The sequence below is a fragment of the Mytilus californianus genome, unplaced genomic scaffold (assembly GCF_021869535.1).
Source record: "Mytilus californianus isolate M0D057914Y unplaced genomic scaffold, xbMytCali1.0.p SCAF_1, whole genome shotgun sequence".
Classification (NCBI taxonomy): Eukaryota; Metazoa; Mollusca; class Bivalvia; order Mytilida; family Mytilidae; genus Mytilus; species Mytilus californianus.
The window spans coordinates 116,158,402-116,183,244 of NW_026262581.1; the positions used below are offsets into that span (position 1 = coordinate 116,158,402).

Below are 24,843 nucleotides of genomic sequence, written 5' to 3' on the forward strand. Positions count from 1 at the left end.
CCTGTCAAGTGTTTGAATTTTATTTGAAAAATACCGAGCACGCAAAATAAGCATTTGAAAATCACGATGCACGTAAAAATTAAATAAGCAGAACACGTTGAACGAGGCACCTGTCTTGCACGACTGAACGTCAAATAAAAAAGTAAAAACACGTTGAACGTGAAATAAAAAACGGTGATCACGTTGCACGAAAATAACCCTTTACCACCCTCTTAAATGGGCTCACAAAGAGCATATTACAATATATGACATTATTTAGACAAAAAAACCAATCAATAATCAAGTATACATATATCTATCCATAGAAAGAAAAGAAAAAGCAGTTTGAACATGACTGAACTACACATACATAAATATACATATTTTATGCATTACGATATATCTTCACTACTGATTTACAATTATGACTTTTTTATAAAGCTCCAGCGGTTGGTTACGGAAGCCGATAAGGGCTATTAAAAAAAAAAACATTATGTCGTAATTACGACATATCATGTCGTAATTTCGACATAACATGTCGTTATAACGTCATCGCTATGTCGTAATTTCGACATAACATGTCGTTATTACGACATCACTATGTCGTAATAACGACATAGCTATGTAGTAATAACGACATCGCTATATATATATATAAGAATATGTATTATGATTGCCATGAGACTTAATGACACAGAAATTAACAACTATAGGTCATCATAATGCCCTCAATAATGAGAAAAGCCCCCGCATAGTCAGCTATAAAAGAGGGACGAAAGATACCAGAGGGAGAGTCCCCGACATGACAGCTGTTTAATAATTTAATTCAAACGAGTGAAAATAACGGTTTTAATAATGTACAAACAAAGACCGAAAAACGAATATGTAACACAGCAACAAATGACAACCACTGAATTACAGACTCCTGACCGCTATGTGATAATAACGGCAACCTTATAGTTTAACTTTTCACTTTTTGATGCGATATTCTTTATTTTTTTATATCAAGAAATGGATTTTGTGGTATCAAAAAAATGATTTTGTGATATCAAAAATTCGAATTCTTGATATCAAACAATCATTTTTTGAAATCAGAAAATAAGAAATAAATAAATGATGGCTCCCTGTGTGTTAATAAAAGCATCCAAGCTCACCCATGAGCCCAAACATCAGGAAATATATACAAAAAATGTTCCCGGTAGACCAATTGATTTATAATGTGGAGTACCGCTACACGATATTGGTCATTATATTGATGACATAGGGTCCCTTAATTGTTACAAAAATTACAAAAACAAAATACTTATATCAAGGACACTTCAAGTTTTAAAATGACTCAGACTTCAAAGTCTCCAGGAAACTGCTAGTTAATAACATTTGAAGCAAAAGACATGTACACTAATCTTCATTTTAACGAAACTGAACGAGTACTGAATTACCTCATTCCAACTTATTACGAAATTCGAGTCCCATCCACTAAAAAACAATATTGAAGCTTTTGGTAAATTATTCTAAAATATAACATATTTACTTTTGCGTCGAACACTTAGAATCCCAATCGGCGGAAAAGCCCTAAGAATTTACTAAATACTGAAAAAAACGTTTTACATGCAGAGCTTGACACATCGAAACAAATTACTGATGTGTTCAAGATTTAGATTCGATGGCTGGATGATATATTCAGGTTCAACTGACGTAATACACGATCTTTTCGCCTTATATATCTAGTACAATACATATCCACCTAAATTTTACATACCAACTTTCTTGACAGTCGTTTTAATACAAAGACAAAAGGTTCCAAAATGAAGGATATTTTATATATAAAAACGTACATTAAACCTACTGAAACTTTTCAATACTTCACATAAAAATCTCATATAAAATAAATGTATTAAAAGGATTTATGCAAGACGCGGTCCATAAGAAATTCTAACAGTCTTCAAAAAACGTCTCTTAAAAAGACGAAATAGACGAAGTATTTGAAAATACAAGACATGCATTTTTTTATTACTTGTTTTTGGCTTTGTCAGTAACTGTGAGTACTCTCAGATGATGATCTGTACTTTGAGTCTTTTTGTTGTTGTTACGAATGTATAAATATTTGTCATATGTCGGGCAAAATATTAGCCGACTATACGATATGGGCTTTTCTCATTATTGAAGGCCGTACGGTTGGCTTGCCTATAATTGCTTACATCCACTTCATTTGAACTTGGATGGATAGTTGTCCCATTGGCATTCATACCGCATCTTCTTATTTTTATATTTAACAGAACTAACTAACTTACTAAATCCGCAACATAAACAACGGGGGAAAAAACTTGGCTTAAAACAAGATTACCAAACTGACACTGGGGCTTAATTTCACAAAATCCTGGCTGCACACATCTGTTTCAGAGGAAACCAATAATTGCTTATAAAAGAAACGGCAACTTACAAGAATCTTAACATAACTGAAATGTGAAACACAAAAACACAAAACTCTCTTATGACTGATTATGCCGAACTCTTGAGATATTCTTTCCTTAAACACGACCAAAACACCAGACCTAAAGTTAGGGCTCATGGGTGAGCTCGGATGCTTTTATTGACACACAGGGAGCCATCATTCATCTTTTTCCTATTTTCTGATATAAAAAAATGTATTTCTTGATATAAAAAAATCGTCAGTATTATTTGATATCAAAAAGTTTATTTTTCGATATCATAAAATGGATTTCTTGATATCAAAAAATGATTACGTTCATCATGGTCACATTCTACAAATAGAAACTTCTACAAAATATTTAGGCATAACCATGCAATCAGATCTGAAATGGAATAACCTTACCATGTCGATAAAATAACATCCGAAATGCAAATCGACAGCTTAATTTTCTTAAACGTATTCTAAAAGTATCTGCCAAACCAAAAAAAAAAAAAAAAAGAGAGAAAGGGCATTATACATGTCATTAGTTATACCTTAGCTTTACTACAGCTCTTGGGTCTGGGACCCTCACAACAAAACAAAACCAGATGACCCACACAGCGTAGTCTTTTGCTGTTTGCAATCCTCTTTAAATAACTAAAGAATTACAATTCAATCAAATTGAGATATACATGTAACAGACGCCGAAATACTAGCTCTGTCTCAAATATGCTAGAACACACTGCAAATGAGACGGGTGACAAACCAGAATAGTGGTATTCTATACTTGAAATTGTACACCAACATTTAGCAATTTAATCTAAAATCAGACATCAGAACAAAACATAAAAATACTTACCATTGTTATAAACGAATGCAAAACAATAACGATTTTTAAAAAATTTCCATTTTATCCGCACGCAATAGTACAATGGAATCTGCTACCAACATTAGCCGCTTCCTTATAACGGCACAACAGTTGACCACTTCAAAGGGCAGATTCCTATATTTTCTGCTCGTTCACTGGCAAATGATTCTAAAAACACCAGAAACATATTATACAATAATAATATGTCTCTGATAACACGTACATAGATTTACCAAGAAACACAAAAAAAAAAAAAAAAAACACATTATAATGGAATTAATATTATAATTGACCCAGTGCACCAGGCAATTGTATTTTGACTATTAAATAAACAGAAGGCATAAGAAGTTGGTGCCTTATGGCATCATAAGCACATTAAACATTTACAATATAGGTAATACATGTACTATTGATATTACTTAGTTATGGACTTCTCGTAATACAAAACTGAGAAAAACAGCTTAACCGTTATGGAATATAACATGATATTTTCATTTTTTTCCATAATTTTCATTTGAATTGACACGAACTAAATAGATACGTGTATATTTTTGTTGTTTGTTGAAACTAAAAACTATGACAAACCTTGGACTATTGTACTAACGTTGATATATTATGTCCCAGGACAAACGGACTTTATGGACGAACGAACCTTGGGCCGAACATGCTATGGGGCGAAAGTGACACAATACCGAAGAATGGCATCTAGAAAACTGTCGAGAAATCCAAAATTTGGCTTTCAGCAAACCCGTGATGATAACTCTAAAACAGTTCACCCAAGCATTTTCAAACAAGCAAGAAAGAGTGGACAGTTAAATTTATCTGGAAGATCATTATCAAAAGGTTCGAATAACAAATAAAACTACGCGGTACAGGACAACGTTGTTTCGGCATCATGATCTAAGAGATGAGACACCTGTAGGCCGGACGGTATAAAGTTGTCCGTCTGTCCTTATCTCTGTTGTAATTCTGTGTCCGGACCGATTTTCTGATTTGCCGGTCCGCTTCTAAATATATCTAAATATTGATGTCATGATCAAAGTTAATCTATGTTGTTATTTTTTGTCTCTCCTCCGACTTTCGTCGTAAATGTGATTGGTTGATTTTTGTTTTCTTAACATCCAGTGGCAAATATTTCATGCATGTTCAGGACGAGAACAAATTAACAATACATACAATAAGTAGATCCTGTAATCAGCAGGTAATAGATACTGTCCGGGATGAAGGTCGGGGAAATTTAGACTGCCACTGGAAAAATGAGGATATAGTGGATAGTGACAGAAGTTTTGCCTTGCAACAGGCTACCCATGGCGCCCTGAAAGGGTTGTTACAAGAGTTCTTAATTTGCAGAGAGTGTGGCATTCTCTCTACACGAGGCACCGGATTTAACCTCCCCATTCTGACAGGACTTGCATGACTGCATACAAGGACGTATAACTAACTAATCTAATATACGTCCTTGACTGCATACTTGTACATCCCACACAGCCAAAAGGACGCCCTACTTTGACAAGGGTTTAACTACTGGTCTGAAGAAGACCTGTAGTGACCATATTTCTATTCCTCAGTCACCCTTCAGGATTGCAGTATGCAAGACATAGGTATTACTATTTGGGGGCGGCAGCGTAAACAATTTGTATAAAGCTAGATGCTTCATAACTTGTATGCAGATACCTTATGTTACGAAGTTTCTGTCTGTCATATGTCCGTTGTTCATATCATGATTTAGATGGTTCAGAGACTGCTTTAAAAAAATTTATAGTATTTTGTCATGTGAAGTTCTCACTTATTATTAGTATTAATATTTGGTATATGCTGGGTTTTATGAATCTGACCTTTACCCCATTTCATGGATCTTTAAAAATGTTAAGTTTATGTGATACCTGTAATAAAACCTTGATCTTTAAGACTTTCAACATTAAATCGATGGTCAGCAAAGCAGGGGAGACATCTCAGCGTAAGCACTCTTGTTGTAGTTTTGCATTAATTGTAATAAGTTTACATGATTAGATCTGTTCCTCAGATACTATAAGTAGTAGGTCAGCTATATGTGGTGAGTGGAATGATTATAAAGGGTACATGTCAGGCTGGCAGCTTTTGTCAAACCTTGACCTCATTTTCATGGTTCATTGGTCATGTTGGTCAATGTTAAGTTTTTGTGTTTTGATCTGGTTTTCAAGTATTATAAGCATGAGGTCAACTATATCTGGTGTATGGAATGATTGTAAGATGTACATGTTTTTTTAGCAGGTATCATCTGACCTTGACCTCATTTTCATGGCTCATTAGTCAATGTTATGTTATTGTGTTTTAGTCTTCTTTTCAAGTACTGGAAGCAATATGTCAATAGATATAAGAAGATGTGGTATGAGTGCCAATGAGACAACTCTCCATCCAAGTCACAATTTGTAAAAGTAAACCATTATAGGTCAAAGTACGGCCTTCAACATTGAGCCTTGGCTCACACTGAACAGCAAGCTATAAAGGGCCCCAAAAATGACTAGTGTAAAACCATTCAAACAGGAAAACCAACGGTCTAATCTATATAAAAAACGAGAAACAAGAAACACTTATGAACCACATCAACGAACAACAACCACTGAACATCAGGTTCCTGACTTAAGACAGGTGCAAACAAATGCAGCGTGTTTAAACGTTTTAATAGGCGCCAACCTTCATCCTACCTGAAACAATAATGTAACATCAGAACATACAAAGACACACTATAAAATATAAATTGAAATGGCTTAACTCAATCAAAAGACATATTAACAAAAACAAGTGAGCATACACTGAACGAATAAATTTGATCTATGACACAATGTAAATACAAAATTGATAAAACAAGGGGGTTAGATGAAAACAATATCAAAAAGACAACCATAACCTTGGACAAAGTGCTGCCAAATAAAATAACGTACATAGGTTCTGAGGTAAATACAAATAATTTTGTTGTAAGGTATACATGGAGTATGGAAATAATTTTTACAAAATAAATAATTTTGTTGTTCCTAGTACAAATGTAGTACGAGAACAAAAGTGAAATTTTTCTTCATACTAAACACTTATCAAAGGTGGTATATATTAGAAATAGTGAGACTAGATTTAACAGTGTATAAGTAAACATTAGATAACAAAAATACATTACAAATTGTATCAACAGGTCAAATTAACACGAAAGTACGATTTGAGAGTACTCACAGTTACTGAATAAAATTGAGAATGAAAATGGGGAATGTGTCAAAGAGACAACAACCCGACCATAGAGCAGAAAACAGCTAGTTAAAAGCCAAAAACAATTAATAATAAAAAATCATGCATCAGAGACTAAAATCAACGAAAACACATCCCAGGGATTTAGTGTTTTAATGTCATAGACAGTCAAAGAAGACATGACATTTGCAATGCCAAAATAAAAGTATCGACAGGCAGTAGGATAGTTAGGAGGTAATCTGTTAACAAATATGTATAATAATAATAATAATGTAATATATAGATAGAGTAATCTCTATATAGAAAATGAACATGGATGTGTATTCATACATCCCGAAAAAACAGTTTGAAAAGAATTATGTTTTAATTTGCTGATGACAAAATTAATATTTGTTCCAATGTAAACTATATTCAAAGAACTTATTACAATATTGGTAAGATAACCTTTACTAAGAAGTTTGTTTAAAGGTTCGATGAGTTTACATGGATCACATAGTGATTTCCGCGCTTTTAGTACAATATTACCGTAAAATTTAGGATGTGAAATACCGCTTTTAATAAGTTTTCTACAGGTACAGCCAAATTTACTAATCAAATCTTTGTATCTATGAAAGAATTTAGTAAAATTTTTAAGCAATTTATGGTAACAAAATCCCTGACTTAATAATTTACCAGTGATGCATTGATTATGTTTGTTAAAATCTATGACATCACTACACACATGGGCATAATGAATGAGTTGGGATATATAAACACCATATGATGGAGCCAAAGGAACATGGCCGTCTAAAAAGGGAAAATTAACAATAGGGAATGAAAAATCGTCTCTTTTGTCATAAATTTTAGTAGGGAGTTTCCCTTTAAAAATTGAAATGTCTAAATCTAGAAAAGAACAACTACTGCTGTTTATGTTAGATTTATTTAAAGTAAGTTCCTTTGGATAAATTTTGATAGTATATTTAGAGAACTCTAGATTGTTTAACCAAAAAATATCATCAAGATAACGGTAGGTATTGTTAAATGTATCAACCAAATGTAACAATGACATGTCTTTACTGAGTTTGGTCATTAACTGAGATTCATAGCAATACAGGAATAGATCTGCTATTAAAGGGGCGCAGTTAGTGCCCATTGGAATACCTACTACCTGTCAATACATTTTATCGCCGAAACGTGCATATATGTTTTCCAGGAGAAAATTTAAAGCTTCAATCATATCTTCACATTTCCTTTAAGTGTATCTAGCATAGTTAACGAAAAAGGCTTTAAACAAGTTACAGCAAATAAATTTGCAATGAGATTTTTCAAAAGACCCATTTGATTAAATATGAAAAGATTGTGTGGAAGTGTAGTGTAGAGAGTAGAAAAATCATAACTGTCAATAGAATTAAAAGGACCATCAAAAGCACATATTTTATCTAAAACCTCTAATGAATTTTTAACACTCCAAAAATAATTATTACCATTATTTTCATAAGCTTTATTACAAAAGTTAATAACAAGTTCTTTGATAGTAGTAAGGGAGGTAGTTAGAAGCACTGACAGATTAGTAGTAGAACACTTACTAGATGCGGAGATGAAACAGAATTTAAATGGTTGTTTGTGTAATTTATGTAACCAATACACAGTCGGGACTTTCAAATATTCGGAAGAGGCTATAAGCTTGGTAGTGGCAGTGATATGCTTGTTTACAATTTGACTCTCTGTGGAGCGTACAGAAATATTTTGTATATGGAATGATTGTAAGGTGTATATGTCTGTCTAGCAGGTATCTTCTGACCTTGACCCCATTATCATGGTTTATTGGTCAATGTTAAGTTTTTGTGTATGGTCTGTTTTGCAAATACTTATAGTAATAGGTCAGCAATATTTGATGTATAGAACAATTGTAATTAAGTTGTAGTGTCTGTCTGGTTGTACCATCTGACCGTGAACTCATTTTCATGGTTCATTGGTCAATGTTAAGTTTTTGTGTTTTAGTCTGTTTTTCAATTACCATAAACAATAGGTGGTGTATAGAATAATTGAATGATGTACATGTCTGTCTGACAGAATTTATCTGAACTTGAGCTCATTGTCATGGATCTTTTAAAAATGTTAAGTTTTGTGATACTTGTAGTAAAACCTTTATCTTTAAGACTTTCAACATAAAATCAATGATCAGTAAAGCAGGAGAGACATCTCAGCGAGTGCACTCTCGTTGTAGTTTTGCATTGATTGCAAGAAGTTTGAAGCCTTAAAGCAAATATGATGTTATAGACACAATTAAAGAATATGAATACTGATATCTAACAGACTATTGTCTAGTGGACATATGAAGGATGTTTTTTTGATAAATTATAATACTTTTTATCTTTATATATGCTACTATTAAACTAAAAGTGTATATTTTTATAATGGTACAAAACATATAACAAATATATAAGTTCAACAGTATACCAAATATTGCCTTAAAGTTTGAAATTAGATTTTAAAGATATTTTCTGATTTTAGTTCCAGATGAAGTATGGAGAATTAACATTGATGTACCAGAGGAGTCTAAGACTGTATCCCTTGACAACACTGATGACAGATGGTGGGAACAGACCGATTTGACGAAATTAATTCTAGCTTCTAATCTGTTGACAGAGCTATCAGAGGACATAAAAGAATTATCGGCCTTAAGTGTCCTGGATGTTAGTAATCTTTCTATTTTCAAAAATACGATAAAAAATATGGTCACACAGTTTTTAGCTCACCTGGCCTGAAGGGCCAAGTGAGCTTTTCTCATCACTTGGCGTCCGTCGTCCGTCATAGTCCGTCGTCGTTAGCTTTTACAAAAATCTTCTCCTCTGAAACCACAGGGCCAAATTCAACCAAACTTGGCCACAATCATCATTAGGGTATCTAGTTTAAAAAATGTGTCCGATGAACCCGCCAACCAACCAAGATGGCTGCCATGGCTAAAAATAGAACATAGGGGTAAAATGTAGATTTTGCTTATATCTCTGAAACCAAAGCATTTAGAGTAAATCTGACATAGGGTAAAACTGATTACCAGGTCAAGATCTATCTGCCCTGTTGCCTATTCAGACGAATCTGACAACCCATTGTTGGGTTGCTGCCCCTGAATTGGTAATTTTAAGGAAATTTTGCAGTTTTTGGTTATTATCTTGAATATTATTATAGATAGAGATAAACTGTAACAGCAATAATGTTCAGCAAAGTAAGATCTACAAATAAGTCGTCATGACCAAAATTGTCAGTCGACCCTTTTAGGAGTTATTGCCCTTTTAAGTCAATTTTTAACAATTTTTCGTAAATTTTTGTAATCTCTTACAAAAATCTTCTTCTCTGAAACTAATGAGACAAATTTAACCATACTTGGCCATAATCATTATTAGGGTATCTAGTTTAAAAAATGTGTCCGATGACCCCGCCTTCCAAACATCATGGCCGACATGGTTAAAAATAGAACATAGGGGTAAAATGCAGTTTTTATACGCCCGTTTACGGGACGTATTATGGTATACCGTTGTCCGTCCGTCTGTCCGTCCGTCCGTCGTCAACATGTCAGACATTAATTCAAAAACGCTTAAACCAATATGCATGAAACTTTGGTAAATTGTTTATATCTATTGATGTGAGCTCCCTTTCGTTTTTTATAAATTTTGGATTTACCGTTTCCGAGTTTTGGGGGTTTTATTCATTAAAAAAGGGGGGATTTTCCAGTTTGGGACAATAACTCGAAAACAATTTCACCAATTTGCAAGAAACTTTGGTGAATTGTTTATTTCTATCGACATGAGCTCCTTTTTGATTTTTATGAATTTTAGACTATACGTTTCCAATTTATGGGTTTTTTTTCATTACAAAAAGGGGGATTTTCCAGTTTTCGGACAATAACTCAAAAATGCTAAAAGCATTTTTTATGAAACTTTCGTAAATTGTTTATATCTATTGATGTAAGCTCCCTTTTGATTTTTATAAATTTTCGATTTTACGTTTCCGAGTTATAAGATTTTATTTGTTTATTGTCTGACAACAGATTTAGTACTAAGTATTGCGCAACAGCACAGTGTATTGCACAACAACACAGTGTATTGTACAACAGCAAGAAATCTTTAATTGAATATGAATTTAATTCATATAACCAATTTCAAGTTCTTTGACTACATTTATTCAGAAACCTATAATATGTCAAATATTTAATTACAATCCAAATTCAGACCTGTATCAAGCTTGAATATTGTGTCCATTTTTGCCCCAACTGTTCAGGGTTTGACCTCTGCGGGCGTATCCAGCTGCGCTCAGCGAAACAGTTTATTGGTTTATATCTCTGAAACTAAAGCATTTAGAGCAAATCTGACAGGTGGCAAAAATGTTCATCAGATTTAGATTTATCTGCCCTGAAATTTTCAGACGAATCCAACAACCCGTTGTTGGGTTGCTGCCCCTGAGTTAGTAATTTTACAGAAATTTTGCAGTTTTTTGTTATCTTTGATATCATTATAATATCTAATATCTAATACTATTGATTATGATTTTAACCTTATTGTACATAATTTCCAAAGCATCAGTAAATACAGGTGAGCAACACAGGCTCTTGAGAGCCTCTAGCTTTTCTAGCTACATTGTGTCTAAAATTGTCAAATGTTATGAAGACTATACATAGATTAACCACTTTTATGTGAATTTAAAGAAAACTAAATGATAAAATTCAAAATAAAAATTTGAGAAGATAGCTCTTAAGTTATAATGTGCTTTCAGAAAATAAAAAATGAAAAATATTATCAACTTATTTGTTTGTCTACTATACATCCCATAAAACTAAATCATCTGAGCTATCAACCCATATATAGCCAAGTTGAAATAAATTGATTTGAAAAAAAAAGAATCTCCTGTTTTTGTAAAAAACAGTCATAATAATAAGACAAATGACATAACTTTCTTTTTTTTTATGGATAAACAGTTAAACATATGAATTGCATTCCTGTCTCAAAATTAGCAGATTTCATTTAAGATTTGGATTTTGACATATTGTTTCTGCTATTTTACAATTTAAGATGGACGATGACCCCTCCACCTCCTGGGCTTCCTGACTAGATAAACAACTACTCAAAATAACAAACTGAATTATTCATATACTGAAACATTATTACATTCATTTTTGTTTATTCAGGAAATTGAAAGAAATATTTTTTAGTATCAAAAGCTGCTCAGATAAATGTATATTAATTTTTTTTGGGTGGTGTAACTTTTTTGCATGTCATTTTTATTTACAGGTTCATGATAACCGATTAGAAAGTCTACCACAAGCTATAGGTTCATTAAGTAATTTGGTAAAAATTGATGCCAGGTTAGTACGTAGAATTAGAAGAGAATTGGGGTCCATTTTTTCATGGTGCTTGCCATCTTAAAGAAAAGGGTTATCCGGTATGGACTTTGCTCATTGTTGAAGGCTGAAAGGTGACCTATAGTTGTTAATTTCTTTGTCATTTGGTCTCTAGTGGAAAGTTGTCTCATTGGCAACCATACCACATCTTCTTTTTTACATTAACCTATGTTCTGAATAATTTATTATTTATTAAAGTTGACAAAGTTTATTCTTTTTCAAACTTAAAAAGGAGTATTTTTAAGAGTTAAATTTAAAATGAATTCATCTAAATCTTGTTAGCTTATAAAATGTTTGAATCATCAAAGTGTATCGATACATTTATTTCTATCTACCTCTTTTGTGATACTTTGATATATTTTAGTTGTCATTATTATAGCACACACTTATATTGTCTGAGATTAAGATATGCATGCATTTATACTATCATTATACATTTATATTATCTAAGGATAATATAATGCATTATTAAAAAAAAATGCTGGATGATGATATATTTTTTTACCATTCAAGAAAACAATGATCAAAATAACTTCATATGAAAGGAAATTCAATCCTGCTGTTCTATGTTTTTTTAATATCACATTCCATTTACCTTATTCAGTATTCTTTCAGTGTGCATTTTTTCTTCAGAATCATATTGATAACATTATAAGCATTGTTTGATTGCAGCCGGAATAAACTTAAAGAATTTCCAGCCTGTATAAGTAGATGTCATAGCTTGGTCAGTCTTCACATTGAACACAACGAACTGATTCATATTGGTCCTGAAATCGGTGACTTGAGGAAACTTGAAGAGTTGGTAGGTACATGAAAAGATACTGGTACTTATTTGCCTAAATATTTGTAAAATTGTTTGGAACAACTAAAAAATAGCAACCAGATCTTTGTTAGAATGTCTTATTAGATTCAGTTTAAGAGTTGTAACTTTATACCATTCAGTCTAAGAGCAATTTGTACCATTAGTCTAAGAGTTGTAACTTTGAACAGTTCAGTTTAAGAGTTGTAACTTCATACCATTCAGTCTAAGAGCAATTTGTACCATTCAGTCTAAGAGTTGTAACTTTGAACAGTTCAGTTTAAGAGTTGTAACTTTTAACAATTGAATTTTAAGAGTTCTAAATTCAGTCATGGAGCTGTAACTGTGTACAGTTCAGTCTAAGAGCTATAAATTCGTTCTAAGAGTTGTTAATTCAGTCTAAGAATAGTACAGTTCAGTTTTATGTACCTGTAAAATAAATTTTCTTGATCTCAAATTCTGACTTCCCATGATTGATGAGGGAGGAAGTGTATTTATATTTTGTATTCATGCTAATAATGATACGTGCCAATATTTTTAATACTGTTTATATTCCTGAATTTAAAAATAAGGAAGATACAAGAGGTGAATGCAAAATCATTGAAGTCATAAAAGGACAAACAACATCATGGCCAAAAAGAAAAGACAAACAGTAGTTTACAAAACATTTCACAGAAAATTTAAGATTAAACTGTAAAAACTTCACAAAATTGGTGGTGCTTATGTTCAATGTTTATCTTTCATGTAAAGAATAAAACTTTCTCATGTTCATAAGTCACAATCTTTCTGTATTGCATTATCTATTACAGGATATATCTAATAACCAGTTAACAAATTTGCCACCACAAATAGGGTACCTTACTAAAGTCAGCAGACTTAATGTTTCCAATAACAAGTTTCAAAGTTTACCACCAGAATTAGGATGTATGGACGGTGAGTTATCATTTACTATTCAAATGCTTATGAATTTTAGGATGTTTTGATATGTGTTGCTTTAATAAAAGCAGAGTGTTGTATGATTGCCAATGAGACAACTTTCCACTAGAGACCAAATGAGGAAGAAGTTAGATACTAAAGGTCACCGTACAGAGTTAAACAATGAGCAAAACCTGTACAGCATAGCGATCTATAAAAGGGAAATATATGAGGCCCTGACATGACAAAATGTAAAACAATGAAGTCCTTGACTATTTTTAATTTAATCCTGCTGAAAATTATGCTTCAGTATGGTCTTTATGAAATCTACGGAGTCATTTAATCAGAATAAATAATGTATAATGGACATAATCAACTTTTCTTAATTGTAATATGTCAGCAAGTTCATGATACCTTAAGATTGCAGGATTATTTGAATAACAATGAAATTCATTGAAATTTTCTTATTTCAGGCTTAAAATATTTTGATGCTACACATAATCAGATATCCGTGTTGCCTTCAGACTTTGGCAATCTGTTGCATCTAGAACAACTGTATTTACGACATAATAAACTGCAGTATTTACCATTACTGTCAAAATGTCAAAATTTGAAGGTAATTGTCATGTATGATGATATTTATACCAATGCTTTATTTTTATTCAGATATATGGCTTATCTCCCTTTGACATGACTGGTTATTTAAAGCTGTGTTTTTTATGCCCCCACCGTAGCGGAGGGGGCATTAAGTTTTACCCTTGTCTGTCTGTACGTACGTACGTACGTACGTCTGTACGTAGTCCCAATGTTGGTTTCCGTTCTCTAACTTTAGTTTGCCTCTACCAAATGTTATGAAACTTATACACAATGCTTATTACCACTAAATACAGATCAAGATTGAATTTTGGTGGCATCACTTTTACCGTTCTAGAGTAATGCCCCTTTACAAAAGGAGAAATTGCTAAATTTTCGTTTCCGTTCTCTAACTTAAGTTTGCCTCAACCAAATGTTATGAAACTTATACACAATGCTTATTACCACAATATACAGATCATGTTTGAATTTTGGTGCCGTCACTTTTACTGTTCTAGAGTTATGCCCTTTACAAATGGAAAAATTGCTAAATTTTTCATTTTTTTTCCTAAATATCAAGGAAGTTTTAAAATTGGAGTTATCTTCCTTTGTACATGATTATAATTGAATCAACTACAATCAATGCTTTATACAATGCAATGTTTAATTTTGCCTTCCACTGATAAATTAAAGCAATTTTTACCCTTCATTCCTAAAAATATTTCAAAGTCTTCTTTGAAAATTGGAGTTATCTTTCTTGTGCATAATGGTAGTTGAATGAACTACAACCAATGCTTTATACAATGCAATATTCAATTTTACTTCCTACTGATAAATAAAAGCAATATTTACCATTCAGTGCTTACAAGCTGTTTGATTACCGTTCTAGGGTTATGTGCCTTTACAAATGAAAAAATTGCTGAATATTTTGTTTCCATTCTCTAACTTGAGTTTGTCTTAAAACTAAATGTAATTTCTAAAAATATCAATGTCATTATTCAAGTAATTTTTATTAAATTTGGAGTTATCTTCCTTTGTCCATTATTATAGTTGAATCAACTACAATCAATGCTTTATACAATGCAATGTTTAATTTTGCCTTCCACTGATAAAACACAGATCAAGTTGAATGTGGGTAGTGTCACTTTAACCATTATTGAGTTATGCTTCTTTATAAATAGAAAGATTGCAAAATTTTTAGTTTCCATTCTGTAACTTAAATTTGCCCCAACCAAACATTATGAAACCTATACACAATATTCATTACCACAAAACTAAGATCTAGTACAATTTTTTTGTTTCCGTTCTCTAACTTTAGTTTGCCTCAACCAAATGTTATGAAACTTATACACAATGCTTATTACTACATGATACAGATTATGTACGAAATTTGGTGGCTTCACTTTTACCATTCTTGAGTTATGTCCCTTTATAATAAACATAAAAATTGCTGAATTTTTTGTTTCCGTTCTCTAACTTTAGTTTGTCTCAACCAAATGTTATAAAACATATACACAACTGTTCTAGAGTTATGCGTGTTTACAAATAGAAAAATTGCTGAATTTTTAGTTTCTGTTCTCTACTAAAGTTAGCCTCAACCAAATGTTATGAGACTTACACACAATGCTTATTACCACAAAACTCAGATCAAATTCAAATTTTGGTAGCGTCACTTTTACCTTTCTTCAGTTATGTCCCTTTATAACTATATGATATGCAAGCGGGGGCATTATCTGTGTCCACATGTGGACACAATCCATATTTATTTGTTTTTCAAAAGCACTGGTCTCTGAAAATGATATCTGTCACAAGGAATTACACAAATTATTTTGAAAAGACTTATTTTTAGTTGACAGCAAGATTTAATTCAGTAGATATTTTTTTTATACAATAGGATGGTTTCTCAGCTTTTTTAAGGAACAATATAAAGTTTTAGTAAACCAAAATAGCTTAACTTGACTAATAAGTTAAGAATAATGGGGCACATATATAGAAAAAAAGTTAAAGGGTACAGTTATATATTATTGACAAGGGATAAATGACCAATATGTATATACATGTAAGTTGGAAGAAGAAATTTAACAGAGATCTACTATTTTTATTCACCAGTTGTCAGCATGGTGTATTATGTTACAAGTCTGCCCATCCATTAATCAATATTCATATGTTGACTTCACTGAAATTTGTCTACAATATTGCAACCTGTAAAGGTGATCTTCTTATACAAAAACTCTGAATGAAGGGTGTATACTGGTTTATTCCTGTCATTTTGTCCATCCATGAAATCTTTGTCATATTTTTTCTCAAAATCAGAGCTTCCTGAAAGGAGTATGGCCACGAAGGGTTAAAAACGGCCCTGTCTCAGAAATTGACGAAATTACTGCAGAAGGATCACTAACAAGTGTAGTTCATAAAATGATAACCATTAGACTTGTAACTATGTTTGTATAATTTTCCAGGGCGTCAGAAAAGACCAAGGTACAATGGTATTTTAGCCATTTGCGCGTAACGTTAAAAATATTTTCATTAACGTTCTAGTAACTTTAAAATCATTTCAACACAGAAATTTTTTAACAAAATATTCCTTGAATCTCGTCCATATGTATTGGTTTTTTTAAACTTTATTAACAGAAACTTACTAATATTAAGGTTTAAGCCGCACATAAGCGCTTCAATTAAATTTTGTATAAGTGGCCCGTATACTCGTTTTCTGCATTGATATTCACGAAATAGAAATTGCAGAGACCATGTAAGCAAACATAATTCTATAGCATAGATTAAATTAAAAGCCATAAATGATTTTAAAACATAAGCAATGAATGTCTTCTATTGGGCAGAAGGAATTTAGATTGAAAGCTGTAAAATATCTTGGCGAGCAATGTACAGTCGTAAAAATGTATGAGGATAGTTGGATCACACCACATCATCATATTTGTATATGGAGAGAAAACCCGTGATTCACTTAAACACAGAAAAGTTTATTTTCTAGTAAAGAAGTAAAGGATGAAAACACAGATAAAGCAAACAATGTGTATAGACAGTACATAGCATTACATGTACTTCATAATCATAGAACACATTATAATTGTACAAAGGTCATCAGACACCAGAACCACACGTGCACTCATAAACATCATTCTCATTCCGGAGGAATACATGCTTGCTGTGTTACATATATGTTTTTCGTTCATTGTTTTGTACATAAATTAGGCCGTTAGTTTTCTCGTTTGAATTGTTTTACATTTGTCATTTCATGGCCTTTTATAGCTGACTATGCGGTATGGGCTTTGCTCATTGTTGAAGGCCGTGCGGTGACCTATAGTTGTGAATTTCTGTGTCATTTGGTCTCTTGAGGAGAGTTGTCTCATTGGCAATCATGCCACACCTTGTTTTTATACGACCGCAAAAATTGAAAATTTTTTGGTCGTATATTGGTATGACATTGGCGTCGTCGTCGTCGTCGTCGTCGTCGTTGTCGTCGTCGTCGTCATCGTCGTCGTCCGGCGTCGTCTGGCGTCGTCCGAAGACACATTGGTTTTCGCACTCTAACTTTAGTTTAAGTGAATGGATCTCCATGAAATTTTACCATAAGGTTCAATACCATGAAAGGAAGGTTGGGATTGATTTTGGGGGTTATGGTACCAACAGTTAAGGAATTAGGGGCCAAAAAGGGGCCAACAATAAGCATTTTTGTAACTTCCAGACAATAACTTGTGTGTAAGTGTATGGATCTCTCTGACATTGTACCACAAGGTTCCATATCACAAAGGGAAGGCTGTAATTGATTTTGGGGGTAATTGCCTCAAAATGTTAGGAATTAGGGGCCAATAAAGGGGCAAAAAACAAGCATTTTTCTAGTTTCATGACAATAACTTGTGTGTAAGTGTTTGGATATTTCTGAAATTGTACTACAAGGTTCCATATCACAAAGGGAAAGCTGGAATTGAGTTTGGGGGTAATTGCCCGAAACGTTTAGGAATTGGGGGCCAAAAAGGGGCCAAAAATAAGCATTTTTCTAGTTTCCAGACAATAACTTGTGTTCAAGTGTATGGATCTCTCTGAAATTGTACTGCAAGGTACCATACCACAAAGGGAAGGCTGAGATTGAGTTTGGGGGTGATGAATCATAAGGGGGTTCAAAAAATTTTGGGGGGGGATTTTTTTTTTCTTTTTTTTTTCTTTTTTTCCTTTTTTTTTTCTTTTAAAATTTTCCATTTTAAGTTGGTTATTTCTGATTTATATTTAAAAGCAAATAATAATGATATGGTAGGAGATACACACCAAACAGGATGTGTAAATTATTATATAATAAGTATTGTGCAATAGCAAGAAATTTTCAATTGCACAGTATTGCACAATAGCAAGAAATCTTCAATTGCACAGTATTGCGCAATAGCAAGAAATCTTCAATTGCACAGTATTGCGCAATAGCAAGAAATATCCAATAGCACAATATTGCGCAATAGCAAGAAATTGTCAATTGTACAGTATTGCGCAATAGCAAGAAATAATCAATTGCACAGTATTGTGCAAAAGAAGATACTTCATATAAATTGCTTATTTCTTGATCAATTTCAATGGGGTTTTATTCTTGAATTCTTGGGGTTCTTTAATATGCTGAATCTAACTGTGTATTAAGTTTTTGGATTTTGGGCCCCGTTTTTAAATTGGTCCACATTGAGGTCCAAAGGGTCCAAAATTTTACTTTGTTTGATTTCATCAAAAATTGAATTATTGGGGTTCTTTGATATGCCGAATCTAACCGTGTATTTAGATTCTTAATTTTTGGTTCTGTTTTCAAATTGGTCTACATAAAGGTCCAAAGGGTCCAAAATTAAACTTAGTTTGATTTCAACAAAAATTGAATATATGGGGTTCTTTGATATGCTGAATCTAACCATGTATTTAGATTTTTGATTATGGGCCCAGTTTTCGAGTTGGTCCAAATCGGGGTCCAAAATTAAACTTTGTTTGATTTCAACAAAAGTTGAATATATGGGGTTCTTTGATATGCTGAATCTAACCATGTATTTAGATTTTTGATTATGGGCCCAGTTTTCAAGTTGGTCCAAATCGGGGTCCAAAATTAAACTTTGTTTGATTTCAACAAAAATTGAATATATGGGGTTCTTTGATATGCTGAATCTAACCATGTATTTAGATTTTTGATTATGGGCCCAGTTTTCAAGTTGGTCCAAATCGGGGTCCAAAATTAAACTTTGTTTGATTTCAACAAAAATTAAATATATGGGGTTCTTTGATATGCTGAATCTAACCATGTATTTAGATTTTTGATTATGGGCCCAGTTTTCAAGTTGGTCCAAATCGGGGTCCAAAATTAAACTTTGTTTGATTTCAACAAAAATTGAATATATGGGGTTCTTTGATATGCTGAATCTAACCATGTATTTAGATTTTTGATTATGGGCCCAGTTTTCAAGTTGGTCCAAATCGGGGTCCAAAATTAAACTTTGTTTGATTTCAACAAAAATTGAATATATGGGGTTCTTTGATATGCTGAATCTAACCATGTATTTAGATTTTTGATTATGGGCCCAGTTTTCAAGTTGGTCCAAATCGGGGTCCAAAATTAAACTTTGTTTGATTTCAACAAAAATTGAATATATGGGGTTCTGTAATATGCTGAATCTAACCGTGTATTAAGTTTTTGGATTTTGGGCCCCGTTTTTAAATTGGTCCACATTGAAGTCCAAAGGGTCCAAAATTTAACTTTGTTTGATTTCATCAAAAATTGAATTATTGGGGTTCTTTGATATGCCGAATCTAACCGTGTATTTAAATTCTTAATTTTTGGTTCCGTTTTCAAATTGGTCTACATAAAGGTCCAAAGGGTCCAAAATTAAACTTAGTTTGATTTTAACAAAAATTGAATTTTTAGGGTTCTTTGATATGCTGATTCTAAACATGTATTTAGATTTTTAATTATGGGCCCAGTTTTCAAGTTGGTCCAAATCGGGGTCCAAAATTAAACTTTGTTTGATTTCAACAAAAATTGAATATATGGGGTTCTTTGATATGCTGAATCTAACCATGTATTTAGATTTTTGATTTTTGGGCCCTGTTATCATTTTTGTCCACATTGAGATCAAAAGGGTCCAAAATTAAACTTTGTTTGATTTCATCAAAAATTGAATTCTTGGGGTTCTTTGATATGCTGAATCTAACCATGTATTTAGATTTTGGATATTGGACCATAATAGGTGAATGTCCAATTTAAAATTTTTACGTTGTTAGACCACATTCATTCTGTGTCAGAAACCTATGCTGTGTCAAATATTTAATCACAATCCAAATTCAGAGCTGTATCAAGCTTGAATGTTGTGTCCATACTTGCCCCAACTGTTCAGGGTTCGACCTCTGCGGTCGTATCAAGCTGCGCCCTGCGGAGCATTTTATTTATATTTACTCTCAAATCAACATTCAGAATTAAACATTTGAATGAACGATAGTTTCATTTAATACTGCCATTCATACATTTCTGACCACATTATATAGTACTGCTCTCTCTAGTTGTACCTAAAGCGCATGAAATATGTAGTCACCTGTAAAAATTGAAACATAATTCATTCAAATGGTTCAATGAATCCTTTTTATACTTTCCAAGAACTTTTTTGCTAGACAAAGTAATAGTTAAAAGGCAGTGGCTACTTTGCCGCCGCCGCCAAAATTGAAAATATGCTAGTGTGTCAACTCTCAGTAAGCGGAAGCCAGCATGCCAGTAAAAACGATTTTATTTACAGATATGCCATTCAAAACTGACTTTTATTTCAAAAGCAACTTTAATTTAAACATTTTTGATTTTGAAGCTATGTGATTGATTTTTTTTAGACTGTATAACGTTTTTATCAAATCTATATGCTCTGAGACTTTTATCTTTCATTTGTTTTTACAGCATAGTTTAAAAATCTGAGATTTTATTCTTATGCATACATGTAGCATTAGACTGATTTTAGAAGTAATTTCAAATACATTTTTTGATATGATTTCATTGCTACAAATGGATGCTCAATACTTTTTATTTTTATTCCTTTTTACAAATTTTTATTTTCACTCTGACTCATAAATGTTTTTAAACGATTATATGTATCTCAAATATTGTGAAACTTATCTTATTCAACTATATGTCGAATAATAATTTGATTCTTTTATGTTGACAATGCATATTTTTGTAGTATTTTTCAAAAGTAAATATTAAAATTCACTCTTTACAAAGAACTGGCAAAATAGAAAATTCACTATATTGCCGGCGCAGGCAAAATGGCCATTGCTCTCGAAATATGCTATTTTGCTTGTTTTAATTAAGATATTTTAATCAAAGACGACAAAATAGCATCTTTTCCTTTTTTGCTGGCGCCGGCAAAATAGCCACTGCCTAGTTTAAATAAAACTCAAAAATTTGATAGAATACTCATTATCAGTTGTCCATTGTGAACGATTTCATTTAGCAATTTAGCTATATTCAATTAAATCTATCCGACTTTTGCATGTTTCTATCAATTACGTTTTAAAAGAACAAATACTTTTATTATTTTATGATTCGTGTTCTCGTTAACGGGCATTATCTAAGAGATATAGAAAAAAAAAATATCATTTTTTGTTCAGTCATTAATGAAAGTGAAATAGTGAAATAGTGAAATAATTATTCGCTTTTAGCAGCCAGTTTGCTTCGGTTTTGTCAAAATAAGCAAAGAAACATCGCTAATGAATTATTCACTTGCAAAAGGATAATTTGACCTCATTAAATCCGTATTCATGTGAATGTCAATTGAACACCTTAGCAAGAGATGGGTTACACATGAACTAGGCGTGTTCAGCAATTAAAAGAAAAAGATTGTCAACATTGGAAGTGAAACAATGGGAAACCATTTGGTTGACTGATTCAATCTACGAAAACTCATTCTTATACCGGTACAAACGATTATTAACATATCGTTTTAACCTATAATATGAAATTAAACAGACCTAGAAAAATCCAATTTCACGAGTTCGCTATCTATCTTTATCTATGTTTATGTTTATATCGAGTTATATGACCGTCGGCAGTCTTCGGAAGGTCGCCTCGATGGTTAATTAAACGGCGTCTAGACTAAAATACACACGAAATGCTGATTCATACTATCGACTCTATGCATCGTAAATTGTTTATTTTATGTTTTTTTTAATTTGGATGTACGTTTTAGTATGTTATGAGTCGAATATGAGAATTTGAGTCAAATCGGTGAACTACACTCTACTTACGGTCACTTTCGTATATGGCATGCTGCATTTTCAAGAGAAGCTCCTTAATTCTGGACATGTGTGATGTCCAGATTATGTCTTGTATTCCCTAGATACCAGAGTATATAGCCATGCCCACTGTGCGCAAATTAACATGTTCTCGTCCGAATTATGCATTTAACTTGCGCTGGACGTTTAACAGTCATCCTTCATCATGAGACAAACAGGGGGCCTCGGTGACCGAGTGGTCTAAGTAGTTACTACTGTAATCACTAGCCAGTCAACACTGAGGTTGTGAGTTCGAACCCCGCTCGTGCGGGTGCACTCGACACCAATCTTAATTGACTAGGATTGTCAGTTTTCCTATCGAAGGTCGGTGGTTTTCTCCGGGCACTCCGGCTTCCTCCACCAATAAAAACTGGCCGCCATGAAATAGCCCAAAAGTGGTGCTTAAAAGTGGCGTTAAAACACCAAAAATAAAAAAATAATAAAATCATGAGACAAACAACTCATTTTAGTAAAATAGTGTGTTTCTTTGATATCCAATATTCTTTTATTTTCTTTTTTCCCAAAAAGTGAAATAATAGACGCGCTAAGATATCTGCTCAAAAGATTTTAAAATCATTTATTTAATTATGTTTAAATTCATTATTGTACTTTAACTTTAGAGGAGATATGATTGATAGTTGTTTGACGAACGTCCAGTGGCAAATACTTCATGCATATTTATGACGGGGAGCAATTTAGAGAATTTATTTCAAACAGGAAACAAGAAATTGCATGTGTTGTCATTGAAAATAAGAGAAAAGGCGGGGGCGTAATAAAGAATCATAAGACAAATAAAATCATACAACACCATGAACATATAGAGGCGACAAAAGGAAAAAAAAACAATAACAAAATATAAAAACAGGTAACTACAGATTGAACACGAACCTCGGGCCACCACAAAAACCGAAAAAAATCAGAAATATAAAGATATCTCATAGATAGTATATTCATAGTAAGCAGCCATTTTTGTTGGTCGCTTGTAGCAGTCTCACCCAAATTTAAAAGGGACCACCAAAAAGGGACCAAATAAACAATTGCTCCTTGTAAGCATTCTGACCAATTATGCACGCTATCCCGCGTGAATATCAGATATTTATTTGAAGTTACCCAAGCTATATCATAGTTTTGTTTCATCTTTATTTCAGTTTTCATTGCACACAAATATTTGTTCTGGTTGAATGTCACGGACAGTATACACCATGCCCTCTCATGAATGGCGTCGTAATTTTTATTTTTATGAAAAATATATTGAAAAGCTTATTCAACTACTGTGCAATATGATATAACAATTCAAACGTGATTTCTTACGAAAATCCTACGATTTTCAATGTATGTTATTGTTCATAGTTCTGTAATTTGTTTTCACCATCCGTAGTAATTATTTAAAATGTTAGCTTGGCATGTCATACTCGATAGAAAATGCGGACGTGAAAGAAAGCACTTCATCAAAGCGTCAACATTAGATTACATTCCATGGAAGTTACATTTCGACGATCTCGTCTTTATAAAACAAAATTAATACGTGTATCTAAAAGGACATTTGTATTCAATTTTAATGTTGGCACCCATATCGATCTGCTGAATGTAGAATTTTACGGAGAAAAACTACTGCTCTAATTTAAAACTGTCCTTTTTTTGTTTCAACTTTGCATAGCATAGACCGGGTAATTATTACAAATAATGTGGAAATGAACTTTAAAATAATACACAAATTCACAATATGTATTTCCTCCAATTTGTCTTTTTTTCTAATAAAACAGTTATGAGGACGTATCTATCATAGGTATCATATCGGTGTTTAAAAATAAAACCATCGACGGGTCAGCGGTTAACGAAGCTTCGCTAAAATCAAAGACTTGCTATTCCATTTTCTTCTTTTTAGTTTGTGATAAAAAAATCAAAAAATGAATCATAGCATTTATTTCTATTTATCACGTTTATAGCAATTGTACAAATTCTTGGTACAGTTAATTCGTCTCAAAATGTATCGTACCTCGGAAATGGCGGCGTTGAATCAGGATTTGCTTGTTAGAAAAAGTTAGATTTTCGATGTGGCCACAGGCCTCAACCACGCTAAATATTGTTGCAAACTGAGTCAAAATGTCAAACAATTAAAATAAGAGTAAAATTACTTTGGTCGAGGCCTGTGGCCAATGCGAATTTTAACCAGGAAGTGTGAAATTCTTTAAGAATTTGGACATTTTGAGCGTTCCGGTTCGATTCCGGGTATTACGTCACACTAATGACGTCACAAAAATATGTTTTTATACTATAATAACAAATAACGATATACATAGATATGTTTTAGCTATAAAGGATCCACCTTATTTCTCTTTTATTTTTTGTCACCTCACAGGGCCAATATCGGCACTTCGTGGCCATACTCCTTTGGTATTGAGCTTCATATCATTTTGTACATTTTC

The 24,843-nt window shown here is 32.6% G+C and overlaps 1 protein-coding gene across 1 annotated transcript in view; it reads left to right on the forward strand.

Moving 5' to 3' along the window:
- Window positions 1-3,941: 3,941 nt before the first annotated feature.
- Window positions 3,942-24,843, forward strand: part of LOC127731633 (leucine-rich repeat-containing protein 40-like) — a 37,910-nt gene continuing 17,008 nt past the window's right edge. Inside the window, exons 1-6 of the mRNA XM_052240398.1 lie at window positions 3,942-4,100; window positions 8,964-9,145; window positions 11,735-11,808; window positions 12,517-12,646; window positions 13,453-13,576; window positions 14,032-14,174. Coding sequence (XP_052096358.1) covers window positions 3,956-4,100; window positions 8,964-9,145; window positions 11,735-11,808; window positions 12,517-12,646; window positions 13,453-13,576; window positions 14,032-14,174 — 798 coding nt within the window. The 5' untranslated portion in view covers window positions 3,942-3,955. The remainder of the gene's footprint in view (window positions 4,101-8,963; window positions 9,146-11,734; window positions 11,809-12,516; window positions 12,647-13,452; window positions 13,577-14,031; window positions 14,175-24,843) is intronic.